Here is an 18,833-nt window from a genome sequence, read left to right as displayed (position 1 = left end):
GACCACCAGGGAAGTCCTTATTTGTAGATTCTTGAAGACATTCCAGTGAACGGGGGTGGGGGGGGGGCGGCCATTTTAATGCCCCTTGTGCTAATGCCTTCTGATTGAATATTGGTGTCTGGGGCCCAGCTCCTTGCTGCTTCTTGTACTGTCCCCTGTGATGGGAAATCCTCCAGCACAGCTCAGATTCTGCAGCAATGCAACACCGGGGGAGCAGACTCAGGAAATGGCTTCTTGTGATTTCTCTGTAGATGAATTTTAGTATTTAATACAGGGTTTATAGGAGGCTGTTCCCCTGCTCTTGCCAAGGCTATTGCAGTACTGGCACTCTTGGGTGAGCCGGTGAGGCAGTGCAGGAGTCCAAATCTGGTCCCTTTCCCCCTCCTGTTTCACCACCTCCCCATCTGTCCATCCCTCTATCCCTCCATCCCTCCATCCATCCACCCATCCACTCCTTCATCTGTTCATCCATCCATCCATCCATCCATCCATCCTTCTTGGCAGTCCTTCATTGATTCAGTGTTCTTTGAGCATTTCCTGTCGTAGGGCTCTGTCCCGGGCATGGCCAGGCTGTTGAAGTCCTGCTTAGAGCAATAAGGGCAGCTTAGACCACCTTTGACCAGTCCTACCCATCATTCTGCATCTTCTTCTGGCCCTGCAGTGGCTTCAAGGTGGAGCCACCCTGCAAGCTGGTCCTGTACCTGGGGGTGGCTGTGACTGGGGGAGTTGATTTGATTGAGGATCTCGGGTCAGGCTCTGGACACCATTTTAAGCACTTTGTATTTTATCTTCAAAGTCTTGGGGGGCCCTGGAAGGATTTTAAGCAGGGAAATGACATGCTCAGCTGCTTTCTCATTCTACCTCTGGTAGTAGTGTGGAGTGCCTTGGGGTGGGAGGCAGGTGCGTGATCCAAGGCCAGCAGCTGGTCTGTTTGGAGGCCTGTGGGCCTCCCCCCGACAGGGCATCTGGAGCTGGGTTAGAGCCCCCACCAGCCTCAAATCCCACCTCCTCCCTCCCCCTCCTCCAGGAGGGAGACTTGGACACACAGCCTGCAGGGACTACAGACTTAATACACCAGTGGCCTCCAGAGTGGGCTGTGGGGAAGAAAAGCCATTTCGAGAATGGGAAGTAAATATCACCACTCCTATTTATATGCATCTGATTTTTAGAACATTCTATTTTTAGGGCATTTATAACGTTCTTAGTGTGCGAGTTCCACAGAAGATGTACGTACGTTATACGTAAGTGAATGTGGCATCACTGGGGGCACACGCCCCGTGCCTTTTACCAGTGGGGTGGATGCTTCCCGAGGGTGGAGACCATTGCCGGGGGGTGCCGGTCCTTGGGGGGCTGGGGTAGGGGTGTTGGCACTTGTGCCCAGAGTCCCTTCCCATGACTGGTTGCTCTGCTAGGGCCCTGGCAATGTCTGCAGCACTGTCCTCAGAAGGCCTGTGCTGGCAAGGTGTCCACTCAGCCCTCTGGTGGCGGCTGACCCGCCCACATGCCACCAGTGACTGCCCCTGGTGACCCAGGTCACTGCTGGGAAGCCATCCTCAGGCATCCTCTGTTGTGAGCTGGACGCTGGCTGCAGGGTCAGACCTGCATTCCCATCAGGCCCTGGAAGTGGTGGTAGTTCTGCCTGGGGCAGGCCATTCAGATTTTCTGGGGACCTCTCCTGGTTTGTAAAACAAGGCTGGCCTCTTGCGCAGGGCGCTCCAGTGGAAGGGCCTCATGCAGGGCCCGGCACGTGGTGTCCCCACACCCTGTCGCACACACGGGCCGGCACAGACCGCAGACTCCTTCCTGACAGTGTCCAAAGCCAGGACCCCAGGGGGCTACCACTGTTCCCTCATTAAGGCCCAGGGTTCCCCTAACACACTGAGTTCCAGGAAGATCCTGGCTCACCCAGCCTGGCTATCCACAGTCCATTTGGATGGTGCCCCTGAGTTCAGAATGTGACAAGTGGCTTTGATAACAAAGTGAAATGTCAGCATTTGACGAACTACAAACACTAAGGCTCAAACATCCTTTGCTGCCTTTGTTTGCAAGGGTTACTTTGTAGTCTGAAGTCTAAAAACGAAATGAAAGTGAATTTTCATAGTCTTTGCAGTAACCTTGGAATATCTTTACAAAAGAATGCATCTGATCTGCAGGGTTTATTTTTATAATCTCTTGCATGTTCCTTGCATAATGTATCCTTTCAAACTTTTTATTTTGAAATGATCTTAGACTTAGAGAAAAGTTGCCAAAATAGTAATAAGTTTCTTCGTCAAGCTCCTTCTGTGTTGACATCTTGTGAGCACAACACAGTTATCAAAGTAAGGAATTAACATTGGTACAATACGATTACTAATCGTCAACCCTTACGTGAATTTCTCCAGTTTCCCCACTTTTCTGTTCCAGGACCCATGTTGCATTTGTCATGTCTCTTTGGTTTCCTCCAATCTGGACACTGCCCCAGTCATGTTTATATTTATATCTTCATGTTATATTTTTGAAAATGTGTAAATCTGAGTTGGTAGAAATCCTTTGACCATAATTTTGTTTTCTTCTCGAAGCCCCTGTGCCCCCAGCTATGACCTGGCGTTTTCTGCTGGGTCCCAGCGGTGTGTGCCTGGCACGTAATAACGGCTCAGTAAACGGCAGCCATGGTCGGCAGGTAAACGAGGCATGGTCACTGCTGTGCCACATTCCTCACTCCCTCATGGAGAAGCTGGTCATCTGTCTCCTTACCTGGCCCCTGTGGGCAAATGCTTTCAGTTTCCTCCAGTTCAGGTCTCCACGTGCAAGTGTGAAATGGGCAAGTGCCCCAGACTGTGTGCCAGGAGTGTCTGTTTCCAGTCAGGACGGCAGAGGCCATGGCGGGGCCAGCCCGCTTCTCTGTTACAGACATCCGTGCTCAGGCCAATGCAGGCCAAGCCCGAAAAAGCCCAGATCTCACTGTTCAGGTTTGTGCTCAGTAAACCACACTTCCTCTGGGTAGCAGACTGCTCATAGGGTGGCCTTTCCCAGGACTTTGGTGTGCTCTAGAAACCTCCCCAGGGCTGTGGAAGGATGTATACAAAGGTGGCTCTGTGTTTACAGACCGGGCGTGATATTGGGCACAAATCTGTTGTGGTGGTAGGTGGATGGCAGAGTGGAGGGAGGGCCGTTTTATTCTAGAGTTTTCTGTAAAAGTGAGTTACCTGGACTCTGGAGGTGTGCCCAGCTTTTTGTGTATTCAGTTCAAGAGTCCCAGTGTGTGTGCGTGTGTGCATGTGCACGTGTGTGTGTACATGTGCGTGCGGGTACACGTGCGCGCACATGTGTATAAGTGTGTACATGTGTGCGCGTACGTGTGTGCGTGTGCACGTGCGCATGTGTGCACACATGTGTTCGTGCACGCTGTGCATGTACGCGTGTACGATCGCGTATGGGTACATGTATACGTGTGTGTGCGTGTATGCATGTGTGTGCGTGTGTGTATGTGTGTGCGCCTGTGTGTCTGTGTGTGCCTGTGCTTACAAGACAGACACATCGTCACACACACGCAGAGAGTCAGAGATCAAGAGGCCCGGGTTTGCCCAGGACCTAGGGCTTCTCTGGAACACGGAACTTGCAGTGTTGACCCTGGGACAGTCCCAGCAAACTGCAAAGGACCTACTTGGGGCAGAAAGTGATAGGGATGGTGAGACCTGAGAGATCTCCCGTGTGAAGTTTCTAGTCATCGTCTTCTGCCATTGGCTCATGTCCCTTTTAAAAGAAATTCTTATTTAAAAAACTTTTTTAAAAATTAAGATTATCAGCACTTAATTAGTCTTGTTTTATCAACTTCCTCCCTGTGTTTTGCTGGAGAATTTTGAAGCAGTCCCCTGATACCCTTTCATTCCATTACATCTGATTTTTCTAAAGTAAAATTTTATTTTGGAGTAATTTTAGATTTACAGAAGTGTTGCCAGGAGCACAGAGTTCCCAGATACTTCCCACCCATGTATGTCATTGTCACCCTCTTGCATTTCCATGGCACGTCTGTAAAAATTAGAAACTGACATTACTGCATGACTGCTGATCAAACTCTAGGTTTTGTTTGGATCTCACCTGTCTTCCATTCACGTCCTCTCTCCGTTCTAGGACCCAGTCCAGGGCACCCCATTACCTTTCCTTGTCTGGGACAGTTTCTCCGTCTTTCTTAGTTAACAGAGGGAAAAAGCAGCATTTTTCATGACCCTGAAGTCTTGAGGCATTCTGGCCGGGTACCCTGCAGAATGCCCCCACGTCTGGGTTTGTCCCACGTGTCTTGTGATTATGGGGTTATGGGCTTTTAGAAGGAGCACCACTGACATGAAGTGCCCTTTTGTGTCTCATCGTATCGGGGGGGTGTGTGACATCCACGTGACATGAGCCTTGGTCACCTGGCTGGTGTTGTCTTGGCCGGTCTCTCGGCTGCGGGGTTGCTGTTTCTCCATTTCCCTACTCTGTTTTTGGAAGTGAATCCCTAAGTACAGCCCACCTTGAAGGGGTTCAGGGAAGAGTGAGCTCCACCTCCTGGGGGCGGAAATATCTACATGTATTACTTGTAGGGTTGCAGGACACCCAGATGACTTTGATTTTTAGATAAAAAGTGAATAATTTTTTGGTGTTAGTATGTCCCTCGTGATATCTGAACTTCAGATTTAACTGGGCGTCCTGTATTTTGTTAAATCTGGCAACCCTAATTATTTGGAATTCTTCTATAAGAAAAATTGGTCTCTTCCTCCCTACATTTGATTTTTAGTTTCATTGCACCATCTTCCTATTATAGTTTTCTTCCCACTTTCTGTCATTCTTTAGCAGAGTTTGATGTATTTTAGTGATTACACTGTCTTCTTAATTTTCTTTTAAAACAACATGGAAAATAGTTTTGTTTTGTTTGCCTCACAAGATGAATTAGCGTGAGTGTGTGTGTGTGTTTAATCAAGGGATTTTTCTCGTTACATGAGCCAAAAAGCACATTAGTTTCCAGCCCCTATAAATGAAACCCAGAATTGAAGGAAACAAGATTTGTGCTGCGTTTGCAAGTGTGGATCGTGGGCGGGGCAGGGGAGCGGGACGTCCATGCTCCTTAAGCAGCGGCGAGCGTGTGGATTCCACTGGACTTGACCGTGCGTGGCAGGTGTGGTTGCCTCAGCTCCCTGACCTCGGGCAGGTGTGGGAGAGTGCTCACTGAGGGGATGTGCAAGTGCGGAGGGCTGGGTGGGCGGGGACTTCCTGTTTCCTGGCAGTCTCCTCGCCCCTCAGCTGGTGCCGCGTTGCACTGAAGCTGCAGTTCTGCAGCGCCGTGGCCTTGGTGTTCTGTTCCCCGCAGCTGGTACCCATCAGATCAGGGCTGTCTTCTCCTCAGTAACAGGTGTTCCAGGACGCAGCGGGGACTGCCCGTTCAAAGGCGCCCCAGCTCCCCCTGGACAGGAGGCCGCTGTGGTCCCACGGGCCCAGGGGTGCCTCCCCGGAGCTGAAGTCGCCGAGGGGCAGGCAGAGGGGGTTCAGGGCTCGGTGAACGGGGCCTGGCTCCTCCCTGCCGACAGTTGCCTTCCTAGTTCATTGGAAAGGATGCACTGGACTGGTTGAATGTCCCTTGGAGGTGAGAGCTGCCTGGCACATAGGAGGAGCTTTAGTAAATGTTGTCCGTGGAATGAGGGCATCATTCTTTGCCCGGCCACGTTTTCGGGTTATCCTCAGTAATTGTGACAAGAATCTACCTGCCCTACCTAAACCGACTCCCTTTTCTGCGTTAACAGTGCCGGTCACTTGTCTTTGCTTAACATCAGTTTTCTTGAACTATGGGGGCTGACTCCTGCCAGGTCTGCACAGAAAGCCTCCAGCAGTCCCGGGGCTCTGGTGCCCTTCGATCTGAGCGCCCTCCCCTTTTCCCTGCGAGGATGCGGCTGCCTGTACCTCTGCTTCTGGAGGGTCCCTTTGCTGTCCCGTCTCTGGCACTGACCCAGTCCGTCCTTGATCCGCCCTCATCATGCTGGGATTGCTTGCATGGCCCGAATGAGAAACGCTTACGGGTGCAAAGATGCACAGGGCAACTTATTAAAATACCTGCACATGCGTACAGGTAATAAATTTAGTCTGAGGCTGCCAATGCTTTTTTCATAAAGAAACAAGGAGCAACGTTTTTCATATAGCTTCCCGAAGGTGTTATACGTGTCTGTGTTTGGCTCTTGTAATCCTGTTGAACAGAACAACATGTGTTTGTCGATGTGTTTATGTTTTTTCAGATACCAGCTGTCTGTAGTACAAGTTTTTATTATCTATTTTTAAATTACGTTTTGAAACTTAAAAACACATTTTGGGATATTGCTGTGGAAAGGAGTGCTCCATGCTACCTGACTGTACGATTTGTTTTGGCAAGCTGTTTTGAGTTCTGAATTTTCTTGGATTTCTGTTTATAGGATGCCAGTGTGTTAAATACACAAATCGTAAAACAGTGAGGTCAATTCCTAACCAGCTCTGAGAAAGGCAGGCAGCTATGTTTTCGGTGAGGACTCTGGAGTGAAAGCGTAAGCCCTGAAGAGTGACAGCCACATTCTGCATTATTTGGAGGTGAGGATGCCGGGGGCTGGGCCCTGGAACAGCAGCCCCTTTGTCGGGTCAAGTCAGCTTGACCCACAGCTGTCGCAGGGACCCATCCTGAGTGTGGCCCGGCAGGGAGCTCGTGGTGTGAACGTGGTCACTGTCACAGAAACGAGCCCTCCCATGATTGTTATGAGGTGTGACTCTGGGTTGGTGTCCTTCTGGGTCTGGAGCCATGGTGGCATTGATGAGTGAAGTCAGCGACACAGTTCTCATTTTTACACAGACCACGATCTCTTCTGAACTGCTCACTGCCCTTTTATGAGGAGACTTAAATAGCTTTACTTGCCCTTTTCCAGATTTTTCTGCTTCTTTTTATAGCTGGAATATGAGGTCACCAGAAGGTTTTCTTTTCAGCTTTAATGTTACTGAATTGAACATTTTTGCAGCTGAATTGCAAAATTCAGTAACATTTTTGTTACTGAATTGAACATTTTTGTGGCGCCGTGTTTTCAGATATTTGTTTCCCTTGGTTCTGGCTAACGAGCATCTCGGACATGGGGAGAGTCTGCCTAGAAGAGGGTTCTCTGTGGGGCGCAGCCCCCCGGTGTCTGGGCTCCATCCTCTTTAGCGGTTAGGGAAGGGGACACCATGGACCACTTGTTTGCAGACTGCCTTAGCGGGGACCCCTTTGTATACATATGATTGCATCCTCAAGACTGTGGGGACCGGGCGAGAGCGAGCCCGTGGGGGCTTTAGCGCTGCACCTGCAGGAGGCAGTGGGGAGCGCTGTGCCTGAGGCCACCTCCCAGGAGCCTCCCAGGCCACCCGGCAAGGCAGCCGCCCCTCTGGACTCGGGCGTCCGTGGGCAGGGACGCCGACTCCTCGGGGTCTGTCCTTGGCGCTGCCACCCGCCGCGGGCCAGCGGCTCCCTCTCACCTTTGGGCGAGACGGTCTGCTCAGAAGCACGTCAGCCCCGGTGTTTCCTTGGCCGTGTTCCTTTTCCAGGTCACATTCAACCTCTGTTGTCGGCCGGGCCCTTGGGACCTGCCCATCTCCCTCGGCCTCCTGCTTCTCACGGATAACCAGGGCCTCTTCGTTAGCATCTCGGGTGTCATTGTAACGGCACTAGTGGTGGTGACGGGGCCCTCGCTGTGTTCTCACCCTCACCCTCGCCCGGGTGACCCGTCCTTCCCGTGTCCTTGCTGAACGTGCGGGCTGCTCACCGCAGGCTGGAGTGATTGCAATTGCCCCCCGAGGGTCTGCACGAAGGGTTTCTGTGCCACGCCTCGCATCCCGGGCTTGCTTGATCTTTCTCAACTCTTTGATCACAGCCATCCCGCCACATGTCTGCTGGCTCCCCTGCCCTTGGGGAAGTTGGGACCTCGGCCCGTCCCCGCCTGGGTCACCGGGCCCATCTCCCACGGCCTCCCTGTCGGGGCCGACGGCGTCAGCGGAAGCTCACTGGTTTCCTCACCCCCAGGATGGGGCTCGAGCCCCTTCCCCCCGCATGGCCGTGTGTCCGCTCTCGTTGCCCTGAGATGTACGTTATTTCCATCTGACTTCTCTAGAGCTCGTGCCCTGTTCTGCATTAAATTACAAACTCTCTTTCACAAGAGAACCAGAGCGCCCATCACCGATCACAGAACGGGCAGTCGACAAGCACTCACTGTCTGTTAGATCTGAAGACGGTCACTGCTCTGTGTCCCTGCACGAGGATGCAGGGTTCCTGGGCCCCCGCCTCGTTCTCCATCCGTCCACGGGAGCTTCACGCCGAGCAGAACAAAGAAGCCGGTGGGGTGAAACTCGCTCAGGTTTCTGTGCGTCGGGACTTCATCTCAGTGATGTCCGTTCACAGGCCGCTGTGGGTCTGGTGCCCTGGGGGGGCATCCACGTGCTCCTGCCGCTCAGCACGCGGCCTGGCTCCGCGAGTCTCGGCTGCCCGCAGTGACAGCCTCACGGAAGTGGGGACGAGAGTTGCTTTGTCCCTCTCTGGTCAGCCTTCTTCGAAACGTCTCCAAGATGTAGATGCGTTTGAACCCGCGGAGCGTGGGGGGCCTGTGTCGTTGGCGGGAGGGAGGGGCCGCCCTGCACGGCTGTCCTCAGGCCAGGGGGTGAGGGTTAGGGGGGTTCCTCTCTCCTCCTGCAGTATTTATGTCATTCTGAGACTTTGGTCTGATTACAGTGTAAATTTTGTTCTCTTACTTTCGTGGCTTATTTAATTGAGAACATCTGATGAAAAAAACGTTTAAAACATAGCAGTTGTAAAGGATCTGGGGTCCCACAGAGGTTTTAATTGATCCTTATGATGAATGAAAGAGTATCCTGTAAATGGCCTCCCTTCCATTATTTCCCAAGGCCTTCTTCATCCCATCTCGATCAGTGCGGAGCGGCGTCGTGTTTTTGGCCAGTTGCACCGTGGGTTATACTGCTTTCAAATCCTTGACTTCATAACCGAGAGGCTGCACCAGCGTAAGCTGGACCCCTCACTCCAGTGCCGTTCGTTGCACCAGGCATTAAAAACGGCATCAGTGTGGTCATCTGTTCTATTTTTTATAGACTCTGTCATCACTTTAATTGGTTGTTGTTAGAACAGATGTTTTAAAAGGAAGATTTTGGCATCACTGTATTTGCTTATTTAATTTCTGATGATTTGCAGGACATTTATTTCTACATTAAAAAAAAAAAAAGAGCTGTGGGCCATGGGAGCAGAGCAACCCGTTGGCCCTTTCCAGACCTGGTCCTGGAGAATAATGAGGTTGCTGGGGAGGAGGTTTGTGGGGAGAAAATGTAAACTTGAAGAGCTCGGCCAGCAGGCAGAAACCTCTCCATTTACAGTCAGTAGGACATTCCAGAGCTATCCCAATGCTAAACCACCTTGCAGGATGGCTTTTAAGAATGCAGAAGCCAAGTTACCACTGTTTTAACATCAGCAAAATTAAAAAGAAAATTGTCATCGTGTTTAGAGAGACCTTTTTAGCCAGTTAAGGCTTTTGCAACTTTGATCCCTTTGTAAAGTACCAAGCTGACTTCAGACTTGGACGTGAGTTTGGTTTACATGCCACAGCTAAATAATCCAGTGATTATTTTTGGTTCTTTGAATTTGGGTGCTCATAGAAAAGCTTATCAATACTAACTTGCGAAAAAAAGATTTGCTTCCATGTTTGTGCCAAAATATACTTTCTAAATTGGTATTTCTTAGCAATGTTTGTAAAATAATATTGTAACTCTGTATTTTAAAGAATTTTACATTCAGAAAAAGCCTCTAAGGATAAAAGAATTCTTTTAAAGGTTCTTTATTCTTTTATATTATTTGAATCGTCGTCCCTGCCTTTAAAAATTTTGGGGTAGCTGGGGGAACTTGTTGGTTAAACCTAGTAACTCAGCATCGCGTCATCAGTGGAAGTGGTCATGGTGAGTCCTGTGGTCCGGCAGTTTCCTTCTGGCTAATCGATACGTTGGCTGATTTGGGGCTGTGTGGTTATGATTGTACAGAAAATGTCTGTTATGGGAAGACAGGCAGATGCTGCTCAACCCATCATCAGGCTTCCTCGATGTAGACGGACGTCTCCTGCTTCCGAGCCAAGGGGTGAGCATCTGCTGTCATCCAGCTGGGTCCTGTCTTACTCACTCAGTAACTGCTTGTCTGATGAATGAATTGCCACAGAGTGTACAAGTGACCAGATGTCATTTGTCCCTAGGGAGTAGCTTGTTGGTGGAGTGCCACCTGGTCTCCATGGTGTTGTCATTATCTGTGCGTGTTAATTGATAACCACGCTGATTAATCTGCCCAGTATATTAAAGTCTTAAATTGAAATTCTGAGGTTTTCTTGGATGTTAGTGTGACTTTTGTTTTTATGTGATGTTTTAAACCATTTGAGATCAACTGATCAACTTTTTTTTTTTTTTTTTTTGAACTCACCTAAGCACATTATGGTTAATAAAACGTCAAACCTTTTCTGGTGTGAAAAATGCTACAAATCAAAGCGAACATGGTATAACATGTCTATGAGTCTTATTTTATTTTGGGGTTGTTATTCATTTATTGGGGAAGGAAGTGGGAGGGACTTAACTCTTTGCATGTTCCTACTTGTATGTAATAAAAAGGGAAAGGTCTAGAGTGATGAAAATTATTCTTGTCAAGTTTATGATTCTTGCCCTTTACAGAATAATGTCCGTGCCAGTTGATGAGGAAGGTGGGAGTGCAGTTTCTTTGAAATACCATCACTCATCGTCTTCAGAAGAACTTCAACTCTTTAAAACCTGGGTCACATCTAAATTGACACTAAAAGCCTCACTTCTGCAGGGTAGGAGAAGTGGCATTTCTAGCTTATGCCTGGGGAAGCAAGCACAGGAGTCTTTGATGGCTGAGTGGGCTTGAGTATTTTTCAGCCAAGTGTCCTGCTAACCTGTTCTGGCAACATTTTTCTGATCCTTTTTCTCCAAAAAAACAAAGTATCCAAAACGAAATAAAACCCTACATGGAGATAGTTTTCTGTTTAGAATTCACAGTTAAAACATTTTGTTATATTCTATTCTGATACCAACCATTTCAGAATCACTTTTTCAAAAATATTGGTAATAAAAGGGGGGAAGATGCCTCTTTTCTTAAGTTACCAAATTAAATTTCTCAAGTTTACATTTTCCCCTGTATTTACATTGCTCAATTTATTTTTCCACCTAGATTTATATCAGAGGTACTTCTCTCCTACTTTCTATTTTTTTTTCCAATTTACTGATTTGATGATATAAATATACATGGAAAGTGTTGCAATTGAACTATTCTAAGCAATAATAATTTTGACTTGGAAACCTGAGTTGTCTTGATTTCCAGTGTTTGTTTACATTGCAGTGTTTAAAGTAACTGACAACCCTGAGAACCTTACCAAAAGTTTGTGACAAAAAAAAGAGAGAAAAAAAAAAAGGAAGGGGTAGGGTGGGGAATGGAAAAAATGCTGTTTAAATTACAAACTGCTTGTAGCAGTTACATAGGGAGGGCAGTTAACCCATGTCACTTAAAATATGGTCATAACATTGAGAGTTCAAAATAATTTTGATTGTAGAAGAACTAGGAGCAGAAATCAAAAAGTCCAGATGAGGGCTTCCCTGGTGGCGCAGTGGTTGAGAGTCTGCCTGCCGATGCAGGGGACGCGGGTTCGTGCCCCGGTCCGGGAGGATCCCACATGCCGCGGAGCGGCTGGGCCCGTGAGCCATGGCCGCTGAGCCTGCGCGTCCGGAGCCTGTGCTCCGCAACGGGAGAGGCCACAACAGTGACATTTCGAGTGTTTCTTTGTAGAAGGTCATCCGTGCTGTGGGCTGGCCTGCAGTTTGGGGCCACACGTGTGATCTTATGACACCAGGTTGATTCAGAGTGCTGTCTGTTGATAAGCTCAGGTGCTGTCTCCTCTGGGAGGGTTGGTGCCCCTCTGCTGCTGTCCCATTGAGAGTGTTCACCAAGCACTGCGGGGAGCTAGCTGGCCTCCCACCTGTCACCGGAGGAGCCCTGGACCACAGTGACAGAAACGCGTCCCCGCCCCTGTTCCCTGGGGAACTCCCTGCAGAGCCGCCGCCTGTGCAGAGACCTCCCTGCAGCCACGCAGGTGAGGATCCCCCGCCCCTGAGAAGTGAAGCCTTCCTGGGTCATGTGGGTCGTGCTTTAAGTCAGACCATCTCGTGTTAGTTAGCTAGCACTGCGTAGCCAGCTACCCCAAACTGAGCGGCTCAACACAATAGTAAACGTTTTTCACACAGTTTCTGTGGGTCAGGAATTTGGACCGTGTAGCTGGGTGGTTCTACCAAGGAGGGATCTCCTGTTAAGTTACAGTCACCATGTTGGCAGGGCCTGTTTCCTGCGTGGCCCTCGGGGCTGGCGAGCTGGTGCTGGCTGTTGGCAGGAGGCCTCAGTTTCTTGCCACAGGGACTTTGCCACAGGGCTGCTCCGGTGTCCTCCCAACACGACAGCTCGTTTTCCCTAGAGCCCTCCCTCTGAATCACATGCTGTCATCTGTGCAGTGTCCTGTGGGTACACTGGCCAGCCCTGTGCAGTGTGGCTGCACAGGGTCACAAGGTCCTGAAGAATCTTGAAGACTGGCCGCCACACCATCCCAAATGTACCTTCCAGTCAGTAAAATCCATTCTGTCTCCCCATCATGAACTTAAAGATGAACAGAATGCTTACTGAGTGCAGGTCCCGTATAATGAATCATAACCTGGAAGCTTGCAGGGTGGCTGCCCAGACATAATAGAGGAAAGCTTCATCCTTGCTGAGTGCGTGGCAGAAGCATTTTATTCAAACGTTGTTCTTTTAAAATCAGTGATAATAGTTAATCTTGTCTTTACAAAGAAGAAAATAAAATCCCCTTTTAATTCTACCCTCTACAGCACCAAAATATACTTTTAGTCTGTTTTCTGTGTAGTGCTTTCCCACACGCCCTCTATTTTAATCCCAAATTTGCAAAATGGGATCACTCTGTACTGTTTCGTCACCTAATTTTTCCACTGATGATATCGTGGGCATTTTTGCACATCTTCAAATAATCTTTTCAACCTGTTTTAATGGGTGCTTACTATCCTGCCACGAGATGAATCCTAGTCTCTTTAACTAACTCACACTTGTTGGACATTTAAGTTATGTACTAGCCTCTCCTCTTAAGGGCGGTGCTGCGGTGAGGTGCGTTGTGTCCTAAGTCTTGCCCTGCACCCCGGGTTGATTCTTGGCATAGTTCCCAGACCTGCAACCACTGGACACACACTCAGGGTGTGATGCTTCTATCAAGAGCCTCCTCCATCATGTCTTTAGCAGGCGCCCCCTCCTGAGCATTGGGCTCTTCACATCAATGTGAATTTTTGCCAATTTGATAGCTTAAAAAGTGGAGAAAGACAGAAATTTTGTTTATTTGGAGTATGCCTCACTTAAAAAAATGTCAGTTAATTCCTAATTGCCCAAAGAAGTTGTGCTGAGGCAGCAGAGGGAGGGGAGGAGCCTGGCCGCGTGGAAGGAACGGCCACGCCGTTCAAGCAGAAACCCACGCAGCCTCCCCTGCGAGAAGCCAAGTCCTCCACCAACGATGGAGCCAAGACATTGGAAAACTGACTGTTACGTTTCATCCCTCATTTCTCTCTGCCCACCCCAACCTGCAGGTTCTGTCCAGCTGAAGAGCAGAGAGCACAGCACGGGGGTGCCCATCCCCAGGGTGATGGGTGTAGCTTCAGAGCATGGGGGGCAGCGACGTCCTGTACCCCTTTGCTGGCTCCTCGGAGGGCATTTTGGTCACACCTGCTCTCGGCTTCTGTGCTGTGTGACTTAGGGGTCAGGATGGACAGACCTTTGGATCCCAACCTGGTGCCCAGTGCTCGTGTGTCCTGGACAGAGACCTACTGGTCCTTTGAAGAATTCTGGCCCAGGTCCCAAAAGAGCAGGACTCGGAAGGCGCCAGGAACTGCCATTTATTCAACTCCAGCTCCTGTTTCCCAGCATATTTCTTTTGTTCTTATTCCTACTAACTGGCCCTCCCCTCTCCAAAAAAGGAACAGGAACAGGCATTTCGTATACATTCTTTTATTCAAGCGACCAAGTAGTTAATCCCAGTCGTAAATAACGTGCAACTTAAAAATTTCTCTTGCGTGTGAACTTTATGGGGGAGTAAATCTTTTCTTCTTCGGGGCTTTTGTTTTCTCTGCCTGGATTCAAGAACTTTACATCCCTTTACAGCCTGTGTGTGTTTAAATGTTTGCAGCTTCAGTGTACTGTTTCTGTCACCCTAAAGAAAACACACACAGCTCTTTCCATTGAGGAGGTGTGAAGGGGCTGCATTTTTTGTGACCCGGAGCCCTGACTTTTGAACCTGATGCTGAAGAACCCGTGTTGTCTCTGCAGCACTGATGACTCAGGGAACATTTCAGTGAAGAGTCATTCCTGGTTTATTTTACTGTTTTGTTTTGTTTTTCTCTGGGGAGCTGTTTTCTATCATCCAGGATACTGGACACAGGGGGTTGGGGCAGGAGGCTGAGACTGGCTCAGTGGCCCCCAGTGTCCACCCTGTGCGCCATGTGTTCAGCCAGCACCGCTTAATGAAGACGTCTTACTTCCCCAAACGTCAGAACCTTCCTCAGAAACACATCCCCACAGCTCAAAAAAGACCTGCTTCAGCTTTACTGCGGAGAGGGCAGAGAACTGGGGGGCTGAGTCTGGTGAGAACTAGACCCCAAACGCCCTAATTTCCTCCCTTTCCTTGACTTTGCTAAACTCTTATCCAAATACATCCACAAACAAAGGCACAATTCAGGAGCATCTGCTCTACCAAAGTCTTAAGCAGTGATTTGAGAAATAGAGTTGCTTCTTTTTAAAAATTAAGCCTCTACTCTCCGTGCTGGACACACAAGTGTGATCTTCCTAAAACATGGGTGGTGAGAGGGCAGAGAGGAGCTTGCTACTACAACACTGCATCCTTGATGCTCTGGTCTCTTGGGTAGTAAGTGCTAAATACAGGTTTTCCCGATGATAGGAAAGGCTTATGCGTGGAAATATAAAAGAAAGGCATAGAAAAGAATGTGAAACCAAGAGGCAAGTCAAGACCCAAATGTCCGTGGCGCCAGGATAGGGCAGCAAAGGGGGCAGTAGAGAGAGATTGCTTGTGCACGGAAGGAATCTGGTGCTGACGGCCTCGGGTCGGAGGGGGTCTTGGGAGGGCCAGGAGCCCCACCTCGGCCAGCATCTGCAGGTGCCCCAAGCCCAGTCACCTGATGGGAGGAACTAGAGCTGATTGTAAGAGGTTCCCAGGTGCGGGGTGGACTGGTAACACCCCCACTGGTAGTTCAGCTTTACTGCCTGGAAATTGTTCTTCCTTTGGAACTGAGCCTTCCTAGTTTAACCTGCTGCCTGCCTCTCACCACCTCTCGCTGGAGATGTGGTGTCTCTGCAGTTCTGATAACTTGCTGGCTGTTTTCTGCACAATCATGGTAATACAATTCAAGGAATTCGAATTTTGAAACTTGATTACAGGTGAAGCCGTATTGTAACTGTGATCTGTTGTGAAAGAAGAGATCTGAAACGTGTGTGAAACTTTCAGGATTTAAAATGAATATCGTCTAAATGCTTGATGTTGAGATGAACCATTTACCATCCAGGAAGACAACATTTTACCTTTTTGGTGTCATGCTCATTTTCTGTCTCGACCTCCTTCTGTCCTGCCCCTTGTCACCTCCCCAGCCTCCCCACTTGCGTCATCCCGTCCCTCCCCTGCTCACCCCGGGTCCCCATAGAGAATTGATTTCATTTCTTTTCAGTGTACTTTGGACTTAGAATCAGTAAACTCTTCCAGACACAGGTCTTCTTGCTGTCGTGTCCCTTGACTTCCTAGGAGAGCTCTTTTCTCCATGTTTGGCTTTACCATCTGTAGGATGGCTCATGAGGAATGGAAGGAAATGCTGGCGAGACCCCAGGCTTTAAGTCATTTGAACATTAAAGAAATGTCAAATTTGCCGTCATTGTTAAGCTCATAATGAGCCACGTCCTCCTGAAGTCAATCCAAGAGTGAGCCTGGTTTTCCTTAGGCCACACTTTTGAGTTTTGAAAGCTTTCCTGATTTACATTTTCTTTGATTGCAACTGAAAAGGCCTGTTGGTCTGACAACAGTTGCTATGGCGATGATACTTGTGGTTAGTGCTGCTGGGCAGGTGCCTCTTTGTTCACGGTGTAGAACGAGGTCCTGTTACACAGTGCCTGACAGTGACTCATCCTCGCCTTGCTCTCTGCTCTCTGATGATACTCTGGGAGCCGTGTGACACACATCCCATCTGTGGAAGTGATTGTCATTGGCCTCTGCGGTCTGTAATTTTCTAGGGAGTCTGGAACTTGAGTTCCGTTTTTTGAAGAACAGATATTAAAGATGAGATTTTAAAATAATCACCCTCTGATTTATATGTGACACTGACCTGTCTGATGGACAGGAGGGAAGATGGATAAACCGCTGCTGGGAACCGACCTAATCAACCTGGCCATGGCAACGCTCATATTCTTTTTGGTGGGTAATAATCACTACCAGAATGGTTGAGGTGGGTGAGGGTTAGTTATTTCCCCCATAACCTCTCTGCAAGATGAGATGGAAACGGTCATCAAACCAAATTCTCCACAGGATTGATTAGAGACATGTATTAACAAGCAGGTATGAAACAGCTTCTCCCCTTGTCCTGTCAGCTTGCTGAAGCCCCCATGCTCAAGTAGGCGCTGCATCTTCTAGACTTAGAGGAAGGAACTGTTACCTGTAGGGTCTGCACTGGGTCCCTGGGTCTGCATTAGGATCCTGGTGCAGTACCAGAGTATGTAGCATTGCTCACAGGTGAAGGAACTTGGGGCACCTTTCCCAGGCATGGAGAACTACACACCTAGGCGGATTCTTACACTCTGTTTATGCAGGGTCGGGGAGTTTGCCTCAGATATTGTAGCCACTCCACATTTCATTAACATCATTTATGTCACTGATGAGAACCTGTTATGCAGATTAACAAATCACTAATTTGCTACTGAGCGCCCACTTTTTTTTATTTTTAATTTTTTAAATTTATATTTTATTTCTGGCTGTGTTGGGTCTTCGTTGCTGTGCGCGGGCTTCTCATTGCGGTGGCTTCTCTTGTTGTGGAGCACGGGCTCTAGGCGGGCAGGCTTCAGTAGTTGTGGCTCATGGGCTCAGTAGTTGTGGCTCGCAGGCTCTAGAGCTCAGGCTCGGTAGTTGTGATGCACAGGCTTCGTTGCTCCGCGGCATGTGGGATCTTCCCAAACCAGGGCTTGAACCCGTGTCCCCTGCATTGGCAGGTGGATTCTTAACCACTGCGCCACCAGGGAAGTCCCCTGAGCACCTACTTCTGACATTCATTTGTTGGAGCACGGCCCGTTGCCAAGGGGTGGATAACGAAACCCCCAGCACCGCTGTCTCTGGAACTGGGTCCTGATTAGAACACAGGCCGCCCCTCCTGCTGTGTCGGTTCCTGACAGGCCATGTGGCCAAGGCCTCAGGCTTGGGGAGACAGCAGAGCAACCACGCCGCTACTTTCTGCAGCAGAGACAGTGGCCTTTCACAAGGCAACCTGGAGCAAGTGGGAGCCCGTCCTGCAGGGGCTCAAAGTATAGAGTGAATCCCGTTCAGAGTGGATGATGGGTTAAACTTTGGCAACATCATCTTTTTTTTTTTTGGCTGCGTGGTACAAAAGCGTGGAGTCCTAACCGCTGGACGGCCAGGGAATTCCTGGCAACCTCATCTTAAAATGGTTCCCTGAATTAGTGAGTTGATCACAAGGACAGTTTTCTACACTATAAAAGTCTCCCAGTTGGTTCCTTATCCCTAAAACCACCATGGATAGGCTTCTGTTTTGAATGTGTATCAATAATTTATTGGGCTCATATAGTTTTTAACCATTGCTTCCGTGAAGTTGACAAATAGCCAGCTGCAAGAAGTAAGCATTTTCTACTCTATCCCAGTGATTTTTTTTTTTTTTCGGTCTGGCAAGTGTTTGGTGGTTAAGTGATCCTGAGTCCCGAGCCACATACCATCCCACAGGAGCCTCCTGAGGGGGATGGGAGTTCATTATCTCTGGGTCAGATACCAGCTGGACATACTGAGCTGTGTGTCAGTTTGGGGCATCTTATCAGCAATCAGATTCATTTACAGCCCGGTTTGCTTGCAAGGCGTGGAATTCTTTTAAGCAGTACAATGCAACAGTCAGGTGAGGCCTTTCACAGATGCTTTTATGACTAGAGGTCATCTACTTGAGCCCCATTAATTTGCCTGGATTGCACATATTGTTCAAGGTTTACCTCACTGGAAATTTTATGGACTCCATCAGAGGGTGTCTGTTTTTGGAGGAAGGTGTTTTACTGGAAGGTTTTCAATATGGAAACAAAACATCACTACCTAGAGAGGAATAAGAATAGGAATTAGAGGGGCTTCTTGTCAGAAACCATGCACGCAAGAAGAGAGTAGAGAAAAATATTTCAAGTGGTGAAAGAGAATCCCACCAATCTAGAATTCTACATTCAGTGAAGTTACCCTTCAAAAGTAAAAGGCAAAATAAGAACTTTCTCAGACAAACAAAAAGTGAGACCATTCATCACCAGCAGACCTGTGTTGCAGGAAACGTTGAAAGCAGAAGGAAAATGATACAGGTCAGAAACTTGGATCTCCATAAAGAAGAGTATCAGAGAAGGAATACAGTAAGGCGAGATAAATGTTTAAATTTTTTTATTCTTTTTTTTTTTTTTTTTTTTTTTGCTGTACACGGGCCTCTCACTGTTGTGGCCTCTCCCG

At 48.6% G+C, this 18,833-nt stretch overlaps 1 protein-coding gene across 5 annotated transcripts in view; it reads left to right on the top strand.

The window, feature by feature from the left end:
• DTD1 (D-aminoacyl-tRNA deacylase 1) overlaps window positions 1–18,833 on the top strand; it is a 115,226-nt gene that overhangs the window by 57,227 nt on the left and 39,166 nt on the right. Inside the window, exon 5 of one of the 5 annotated variants that reach the window (XR_003682942.1) lies at window positions 10,702–11,004. The exons of 3 other annotated variants lie outside the window; for them this stretch is intronic. Coding sequence is in view for 1 of the 2 variants with exons in the window: in XM_024123613.3 (XP_023979381.1) it covers window positions 10,702–10,722 (21 nt within the window). In the remaining variant the exon portion in view is untranslated. Of the gene's footprint in view, window positions 1–10,701; window positions 11,005–18,833 lie in introns of those variants that run through there. One more of the 5 variants, XM_024123613.3, reaches the window with a different exon arrangement.

Source organism: Physeter macrocephalus, chromosome 14 (assembly GCF_002837175.3).
Source record: "Physeter macrocephalus isolate SW-GA chromosome 14, ASM283717v5, whole genome shotgun sequence".
Classification (NCBI taxonomy): domain Eukaryota; kingdom Metazoa; phylum Chordata; class Mammalia; order Artiodactyla; family Physeteridae; genus Physeter; species Physeter macrocephalus.
The sequence above is the reverse complement of the archived record's forward strand: the minus strand, read 5'-3'. Positions and strand labels throughout refer to the sequence as shown.